At 38.1% G+C, this 10,037-nt stretch overlaps 1 protein-coding gene across 2 annotated transcripts; it reads left to right on the top strand.

Moving 5' to 3' along the window:
* Positions 1 to 2,401: 2,401 nt before the first annotated feature.
* Positions 2,402 to 8,484, top strand: ildr1b (immunoglobulin-like domain containing receptor 1b). Of its 2 annotated transcripts, XM_079821162.1 has the most exons (9): positions 2,409 to 2,472; positions 2,576 to 2,665; positions 3,153 to 3,323; positions 3,454 to 3,603; positions 4,126 to 4,245; positions 4,333 to 4,479; positions 4,843 to 4,968; positions 5,062 to 5,915; positions 6,542 to 8,484. In XM_079821162.1, exons 2-9 carry the CDS (start codon positions 2,608 to 2,610, stop codon positions 6,578 to 6,580), a joined length of 1,665 nt encoding a protein of 554 aa, XP_079677288.1. In that variant the 5' UTR covers positions 2,409 to 2,472; positions 2,576 to 2,607; the 3' UTR covers positions 6,581 to 8,484. The 2 variants fall into 2 exon arrangements, with proteins under 2 accessions (XP_079677287.1, XP_079677288.1); XM_079821161.1 differs by having other exon boundaries at positions 2,402 to 2,665.
* The last annotated feature ends 1,553 nt before the right edge of the window (positions 8,485 to 10,037 follow it).

Here is a 10,037-nt window from a genome sequence, read left to right as displayed (position 1 = left end):
GTAAATGTCGAAATAACATTAACAAAGATAAATAAATGCTTCATAAGTGCAGTTCATTATCAGTTCATGTTAACTAATGTAGTTAACTAATGTTAGCTAGTGAACCTTATTGTAAAGTGTTACCCTTCAGACCACTACCATTTGTCAGCAAGAAGCTTTTTAAGGAAGTGAAAAATAATTTAAAATATAATCAAATTTATAATGATCGCATATTGTTTCATATATTTAAAAAAGTACAGGTCAGAATAAGTATATTGTTTAATTTTTACATATCGGTTATGTTGAATGAACACGATTTTTTTTACTCTAAATGACATTTTACCAAAAAGGGACATAATATTGTCATTGTTTCCATAATTGCAATGTTTTTAGAATTAGTCTGACTCATTGTATTTGTTTTAATAATATTCATGAGTAAATTATGTCAGAAGCAGATACTAAAAAATAAGCATTTTATGTTCTAATGCTCCTTGCCATGCTTAGCAAAATAATAATAATAAATAATAAAAAATTACTGCTGCAGCTATGTTTATACTATTTTTATAAAATTTATACTTTCTGTTTGCCAACATAAATAACATTATCAGGATGGGTATTTTGGGTGGATAATCCCTTTAAATGCCTCTCTTGAACTATTAGAAATATTAATAATTATGTCCAGAAATAATAATAGTAAGCTATTATTCTGACAATTGCAATCCTTTATACCTTTCTCGTTTTCTTGCTGGCCAAGCTACTAGGTCTGTATTTACTTTTTGGCTTTTTACAACTCTCTGTTTGTGGCCATCTAAAATAAATCAATAACACAAATAAAACAATAATGCTATTAAATATGAATATGAATTAAGTTTAATACATTTTTGTCAGTGCTAAACATTCCTCATTTATTCCTCATTTATGAAGGAAATTATCAAATATTTACGAGCAATAAACTCACATGGTCTTCAGGGCGTCTTTTGATGACCTCACAGACTGTTCAATGACAGTTTTTTATATGATTCCAGAATGGCTTCTTGATCCTGTTACACTGAATGACCTCTATAACAGACAATATATTTGGGACACAAATCCCCTGCTATTTCATAACTTAAAATATATATATTTTTTTTAAACAGTCCTTTTAAAATTATAGCCAACAATTATTTGAAAATGCCAAAATCAAAATGCATTACACTGAATGACAATTTTACACTTTGGAACATTATTTCACCTATATTTTGACATTTTATTTTCACAAAAGTTATTTGAAATATGAAAGGATACACTTTATTTGAATTTAATGTTTTTTAAAATCAGTTTTATAAATTTAATTAGATGTGGACATGAAAATAGTGGTATCTCGTCTTCGAACCATAAACACTTGTTGTCTATTTATTTTTTATTATTATTTTATGTATTTTCAGATAACATTTATCCCTGTTCCTTATCACCTATATCAGGGCATGGACACTTCTTTTGCTCTTGCTTCAAAAAAACATAGGAAAACAAATAAGATTTTTTCCCCCCTCACCAATACAGAATCAAGGCCAAGCAGGAAACTAGACAGGACACAGTAAAGGAAAGGATGCTTCTTTCCAGGATGAGATTACAATACCAGGAAACAATCTGATACGAGCCCTCACAGGTGTTTAGTGGTCAAACTTTATGCTCAGATCTCTGTATCTGTCGCTCTCTTTTCAAACACTCTCACATTGTGCAATAGTTGCAATATAAATAATAAATGTGTGGTCGCGTGTGGCATTTTACAGTAGTTTGAATGAACGCAACTTATTCAGAATTTAGAGCTGTGGCCTTTTGCATAAACTTCTTAGACTAGGCTTATGTTATGCATCTACATTTTTTCTTCAAGACTAGTCCTAACTTTTAAATTAAAAGTCAGTTACACAAAAAGGTAGATCAGTCTAATCTGAATTGTAAAAGTACAACTCTGGTTAACCAGTTAGTCATACTAGTTCTTAAGACACAGTCTTAACGTAGTGGCTAAGTTTTTGCAACTGGTCCCTGTAATTAATTGAACTTTAACCAATCTGAGCTGGTTTGCTGGTCTCCACACCAAGACAGGCTTGTCTTTTGGCTGGTTTTACAGGGGTATGGGTACTTTACAGCTGGTTCGTTACAACAAACATAAAACAATGTGAAGGCAGCCGATTCTTCCATCAAATGACGCCCCCTCGTGGTTAAATGTTAAAAATTATACCAACATATATATTTTTCATTCTACCGAATAAAGCAAACACTGCAACATATATTTCATTTTGATCGATGACACATCTAGAATAATGTGAAAAACAATTTGATTTTGAACAACAGTAACTAATGTGTCACCATTAATAGAATAAAATGACCTAACTTGCTTTTTCTCGGTGTTATGCACCTGTTGATGGGTGGAGTTTGTATCGTCATCCTGCATGGGGGAGGGTAATCGGACTACCAAAGAGCAAAAGTGTTTACTCGACTCTCGAGAGAATATAGGTAAATAAGAACATTTCTGGATGTACTCGTGATGGCAAGCGTATATTGTCTATATTTTTTTGAGCCGCAAATATAAGATTTGTATGTGTTCTAAAAAATACAGTTAAGGAAAAAACACCCGTGTAACCGAGAAACATGAAAGAAACACTAAAGCTCAAGGTGCTTGCGCTCGTCATCTGCGTATTTCCAACAGGTAAGTTTCCATTAAAAAACCTAACAGTCGTTAAACTGGAATATCAGGGTTTTGTTTACTGTCATGGTTATATCGCTTTTTTTTAAATGTTTTTTTCTGAAAAATGTGTACGTTCAGTGGCGAGGTTAATGATCTGCAAGTGCAAACATTCCAGGCCGATAAACCCGGTCACGTGATTTAATGCCAGCCATTATTTTAATATTGCGTTTTATTGAACCTTCATTCTGTGTATGTAAGGATTTTTTAAATAGTGATTTTTTTTCAAGCCTGTGCAAGTCATAGAAATTAATGCAATCTTTCAAAATTGTATAGTATAAAATTATTTTTTTTGTTATGCTCAGCTCTAAAATATTTCATTGGTTAAAAATAATAAAATAATAAAATAATAATAAATGATAACAATGACTGGGAAAATAATGGAAAAATGTTGGCCAAAAGTTGTGGAAACCCTTATGCAAACTGTTGATTGATCCTCTCTCCCTCCCAGAGCTTTTGTCTATCCAGGTTAATGTTCCTCAGACAGAGAGAAACACAATGCTGTTTGCTTCTGTCACTATGCGCTGTGACTATTCCACCTCTGCGAACACGCAAGATGTCCTGGTCACATGGCGATACAAGTCCTTCTGTTTGGATCCAGTGCTGGAATACTACTCAACTGGTGAGTGGTGTAGGCGAACTGTATATAGAAGGCTTGAGTGCTGCAAATCTGTTGTGTGCAAAGCTTTTATTGTCCGATTGGTTGACATGTGGTGATTGATGTGGCCATGTACGGTTCTTTCTTTCTTTAGCATACCAAGCAGCTCTGGGTCTGAAGCAGGACCCAGCAAATGATTGTCCAGACAGTCAGCGCACTGTCCGCATAGTAATTCAGAAAAGAGGCATCGGTGAAGCTACTCTGGGAACAGAGTATCGAGAGCGCAAGATCTTCATACAAAACAGTGAGTCTGGACCTACAGGAGCTTAAATCTGAACAAGGTGTTTTAACCCTGTAAAGCCTGATATATTAAATATAGTAAGGAACAATTATTTTTTTTTAATGGAAAGGTTTATTGAACTTTTAGGGAAGTTAAAAAATAAGTAAATAAGTTTCATATTTGATACATCAGGCTTTTATTGCCCATATAGGATGAAATAGAGAGAATATGAAGCTCCTACTCGAGGAGGATACATTTTATCCAGAGGTCCAAACAGCAAAAATATGCAGTTTTGTGCAGCTGTTATTATATGGCCAAAAAGTAAGATGAAATTCTGATAGCTTGTAATGTAAATACATTTTAAAACATTATAGCAGAATATTCTAAATACAATCTCAAAAATTGTTTTTTGAAAAGCTAATTAATCAGGATCTCACATCACATTAAATTAGTATGTATGTGTGTATGTTTATATAAATATAATGTGTGTGTGTGTGTGTATATATCATGTTTTCTAATCCTTCTTTTTGTATGTGTGTTTAACAGATGCAGACCTGGTTATCAATGAGGTCATGTGGTGGGATAACGGCATGTATTTCTGCTCCATCGACGCAGCGGGTGATGTTGTGGGAGACTCTGACAAGGAAATCAGACTTGTTGTGTATCGTAAGTATTAGCACACCGAAAATTTGCATTTAACCAAAAAAAACCGTTTAGAGATGCTGATGAGGTCACATCCCCTCTTCCTCCCAGATTGGCTGACTGTGTTGCTAATCATCCTCGGGGCATTGCTCCTGATCATGCTGCTTTGTATCTGCTGCTGCCAGTGCTGTCCTCAGAACTGCTGCTGCTATGTCCGTTGTCCCTGCTGTCCTCGTACTTGCTGCTGCCCAGAAGAAGGTATTCACTTGCATTGAAGTTTGTCTGTACATCTATCACAGACAATATATTACATGTATTCACAGTGTTCTACTTCTTCTGGTTATCAGTTCCTTAATATAAATGTCTACTGATGAAAAATTCGGATTCCAAATAATAATTGATTGGTTTGTTGATTTTCATGTATATATAATACATTTGTATGCATATATATTTGTCTTATTTATTTAAATCGTAAGATCTAACAATAATATTTTAAATAATACAATATTTAAACAATAATATTTATGAATTACTTTTAATATTAAACAAGCCTGTCCTATAAAATGTTATTGTATTTAAATGTAGTGGAATATTTCTTAATGTGTTAATTTGTCTTTTTAGCTGTGATGCGCCACAAAATGATGCGTGATGCTCAAAAATCGATGGTACCATGGCTCCATGGCCAGCCCATCTATGCCCCCATTGGCTCAAATGCATCTTCTCAGGGGAACCCTTTACTTTATTCAGGTCAGTATTAATTTCTTACTAATATTTGTTAATAGCACTGTAGCTGCTTCAAAGAAGAGTAATAGAGTGACACTAATAATATGTCCTCTTCAGGGTCTTTTTCTGAACCTTCATCCAAACACAACCTTCCCATGGCCCCGATGGCTTTTCCTGCCCCTCAACTTGCCCCACAATTTGTACCTCAGCATGGATACCATGCCAATGGCAGCATGAATGGAAGTATACGTGGCAATAACCAGGTGATAGATTTTCTGGAGACCCAAGTAAGAGGGATGGATATGGCCGTCCCAATGCTCCAACCTCAACATCACTACACCGGAGTCCAGCACCAAAACCATCAACATCACTATGCAGCCCCACAACCCCAATATGTAATGCCACCACCTCAACCCATACAACAATCTGTGTCTTTTTCAGCCAGGCCGCCCAGCATGCTCTCAGCCCTGGACGAGATGGGTGTCCAGGGTGTAGAGCGCAGGGTCATCCAGCTGCCTCCCATCATGGGCCGAGTGAAACAGAGCTCTCGGCGGGCCAATGATGGTGGAAGACCCCGGCAATCGAGTCAGACCAGCAGTAGCTCTAACCGCAATGGTCATCGTGATAATTCCTTGAGGGAGCCAGCATCTTCACGGAGAGGGATCCCACGCAGCTACAGCGATGAGTCGGACTTGGATGATAGGCGTAGAGGTCGAGGTTCAGCAGGACGCAGGGGAGGTTCTCGTCCTCGTGTTCGCAGTAAAGGGGAGCTGGTGGAGGAGTTGGAGCGTGCGGCAAACCATAGAGACAGGAGCTATTCGCCTTCACCGCGTAGGGGCTCCTGGAGTTCAGACGAGGAGGACAGTTATAGAATGGGAAAGCGATATCAAGGGAAATTGTCTGAGAAACCGCCAGCTTACACTTCCATTGAAATTTTGTCTGGCCACAGCAGGAGGAGCGACCACATCTCGGTAAGAATGTAGATTTATAATTTGTTCATCACCAAGAGGCTATAATTATATACTGTTCTCCCAAAAAAGGTCATACTTAAAGGGATTGTTCACTTAAAAAGGAAAATTCTGTCATCACTTACTCACCCTCATGTTATTCAAAACCTGTATGACTTACTTTCTTCTGCTAACACAAAAGGTCTTTTCAAAAATGTTTGAGTTTGTTTGACCTTCATTGTATGAACAAAAACTTTTCTTCAAAATATTATCTTTTGTGTTCCTCAGAAGAAAGACATACAGGTGAATGAAATGAGGGTGAGTTAATGATGACAGAAGTTTCATTAAAGGATTAGTTCACTTTAAAATGAAAATGACCCCATGATTTACTCACCCTCACGCCATCTTATGTGTATATAACTTTCTTTTTTCTGATGAACACAGTCAGAGTTATATTAATAAATATCCTGACGCTTCCAAGCTTTATAATGGCAGGGACGGGGTCCATTGAGTTTAAAGCTGAAAAAAGTGCATCCATCCATCATAAACATACCCCACAAGGCTCCAGGGGGTTAATAAAGGCCTTCTGAACTATTCCTTGGGTTCTATTCCTTCCTCTAAATAATTGTTATTGTTTGTCTCCCTTACAGGATAAGAGCTCTCGCAGTGGCACGAGCGTTGTGATCTGAGCCCTTCTCCTTCATTTCCAACCTGATCTGTCATTACCCACCATCTACGAATGAATTTCTACTGGACCACTGTCATTGGGACTAATGGTGCACTTTAGCGCAAGAATTTACCAGTGGTCACAGATGGCCTGCAATAGACCCCTGGAAGACAGTAAATGCACTGTACATATTTTTTTTACACTTATTATTTTATGTAGCCTATTTTAAATTGATTGATTAATTGAAACCTTTTTGTTTCTTACTTTTTACAACATTTACTGTTTTCACTGTACATTGTTTAATTATTAACCACAGAAATGTTTTTGGTATTTGATCGGTACAAGATGAGACTCTTAAAGGGGTCATGAACTGGCTTTTTTAATTTTTTCTATACTGTTGTCTGAGGTCAACTTAAGACGTTTGCGTGGTTTTTACATTCAAACACATCTGCCCTGGTTTTGAGCCTCTCTCACAGAACGCTTGGTTTTTATGGGCGTGCTGCACTGAAGACTTGAAGGTAAACGCCCTCTGCTATGATTGGATAAGCTTTGCATATTTAATGAGCTTCAGTTCCCCCATGAGTACACATGAGGCATTGTTTTGAAAGCGTGTGGGAAAACGACACCGGAATGATTCGTCCCACAGCTAGGGCTCGCAAAATGTCTTTATCAAACAAACACAATGATTTATCTCTCATCTACCCGCAATTACTTGGAATGTTATTTTTATATTACTTGGCCCGCCCAATCGGTGGATATAACCGCGAACCGTGCATCACTCACACACACTCTCTCTCACACACACACACACACACAAGCCAAGTACGTTGCAGACAGCATGATCAAACAATCGCGGAAATTATTTTTCCTTCAAATATTAAGTCAAGAGAGTGAACAACTCACATCAAGAAAGGAATGTTATTTCACTATTTAAGATGATACGTATTGGTAGCCCGTCTGGAACCGGGACCTTGGGCTTTGCGAGTCCTGTAACAACGTGGTAAGTTATGTTTAGTTAGACATGTACACATAATCAATAGATATCAAACGATCTGTAACAATGCAATACTATCACAGATAAAAAAAACATTTATACTCACATTATTATTTGGCTTCATTCATTCATGTAATCTCATCCTGTCTACAAATCCAGTTTCTTGTTTACAAACGAATCCGTGGTGAAATGAAGGAACAAACGTGCAATGTCTTGTAAGCTGGAACTTCATTAAAAATAAAGTTCAACCACTCATTCCCAATCCGGAATCCGAAGGAAGCTTATGCAGCGACTGTTCTTCCACAACCAGGCACAGTGCAATATCTTGCTGTTTATTGATCGGTAGCGCAGTTACCGGCTAATCAGTTTGGCTCCACAAGTCGGTGGGCGGGGCTACAGAATCAGGCGTAGTGTTGAGGCGGCGTTTCACCACATGATGATGTCAAGGGTTGGCATATTCTGAGATTGAGCGTTTGCTGGGCCTTTTTTTTTTACTAACAAAGACGTTTTCGGCCAAAACTTAAAGGATATTCTTATATCACAATGAACTTTTATATATCAAAGGCTGAATGAAAAGTAGATTTCTCAATTCATGATTGACCCCTTAAAGATTGATAGCACTTTAGTGAAGGTTCTACAAAAAGAGCCTCTTTGTTTAATTTAGGCTTTCTGTTTACTTTTGTTAGTCTTTGTCTGAAATAGTTTGGTTTAGTTGTCTTTTCATGGTGCTATTATCCAAATTCAATCATTGGGAAGATTTCTGTTTTATATTTGAGTATGTATGAGTACATATGTATTTGTTATTAGTTGCAACTCCTACTCAAAAGAACTGTACCAACAGTTACTAATAAAAAAAAGTCTTTGGATTGTCTCGAGCTGAGATTTGATGTAGATACTGGTTGGAAACTGCAATAAAGTTACTTTTACATGTTTTTAAACTAGAGATTTTTTTTGTATCTTTTAATAATAAAAATATGCTTAATTCTACTTCTACGACGAAGAATAAGCAGTTTATGGAGTATGTTTTGTGTTTGTACAAGATTGACCACACAACTTAATTTTTAAGAACATGTTTGAATAGTTTTAAGAACATGTTTGAATAGATTCAGAGCGACGTACACGATAACGTGTCTGTTTTTATTCTGCTTATTTTAAAGGGTAACTAAATCCCTGCTCAGAGCTTAACTCCACCCACTGGCAATTTTCAAAAAATGCTGGAAAAGTGGGCAGAGCCCGGCGGACACAGAGGGGACGAACCGAGGGCGGGGCTGAGCGGAGGGCGTGCACCTGAGACCCACAGGGACGGGTTGATTGACAGCTGTCAGACTCGCGAGTCGCAAAGATGGAGAATGACTGGAGTGACGCCAGCTTTGCAACAGAGCGGTCATTTCTCCTACCTTCACCTGAAGTGGAGGAGGGTGGATTGTCTGTAGACATAAACCCGGAGCTTTATCAATGCAAGCCGCTGCTCAAACTGCGTTAACTCCCGATGCCGACGATGCTAGTGAAGCAGTCGCGCAAGAGAACTGACCTAATCTATCTGCGTCCGCGGCAACCACTTGCGTGTCAGGGTTTGAAAGCGCGTCTCATGTATGAAAATTATCTGTAGGCTACACATGACAGGCGGCAATAAAATCGCAAGAAAAGCCTGACGTGTACTGACAACTTCATTATTTAACCGTATTTTCTTCAATACAATGTTAAAGCATGTGTCAAGTGAGTTTCATTCATAATGTTTCCACTTCATGTAATATGACAGTTCATACTGGAGTAAAGCCGTTCTCATCATGTGATTGGGGGAAACATTTCTGAGGGCGTGGTGAGCTCGTGCCAGGGGCGCGGATAGTGAGCCGTTGGAGGTACCATCCTACGTCACGATGTAACTGCAGTAGCCACCGTTCAACCTTAAAGGGTTAGTTCACCCAAAAATGAAAATTCTGTCATTAATTACTCACCCTCATGTCGTTCGAGACCCGTAAGACCTCCGTTCATATTCGGAACACAAATGAAGATATTTTTGTTGAAAGCTGATGGCTGAGAAAGGCCTCCATTGGCATTCAGTACACTTATACTCCCAAGACGGATAAAAGGCACTCAAAACATCGTTACAAAGTCCATCTCACCACAGTGACTCTACAATAATCTTACGATGCGACGACAATAGTTTTTGTGCGCAAAAAAAAATCAAAATAACACCTTTTTCCAACTTGTTACTGCCTTCCGTGTGTGCCTCCACGACGCATTCGCGAGAATATGACGCAGACCCGGCGTTCGGACAGATGACCCAGAAGTGATTTGTTTACAATCAGAGGAAGACGCGCGTGTCTAAGCTGTTGGATTCTACATTGATCGTGCTTTAGGTCTCGGCGTAGTGCTCAAAATGGGGTTAGAGTGTGCATTTCATGGAATCCCGAGCCCCGGCGCTACGTCATATTCTCGCGCATGCGTCGTGGAGGCACACGCGGAAGGCAATAACAAGCTGGAT

Source organism: Gobio gobio (genome assembly GCF_949357685.1).
Source record: "Gobio gobio genome assembly, chromosome: 7".
Taxonomy (NCBI): domain Eukaryota; kingdom Metazoa; phylum Chordata; class Actinopteri; order Cypriniformes; family Gobionidae; genus Gobio; species Gobio gobio.
The sequence above is the reverse complement of the archived record's forward strand: the minus strand, read 5'-3'. Positions and strand labels throughout refer to the sequence as shown.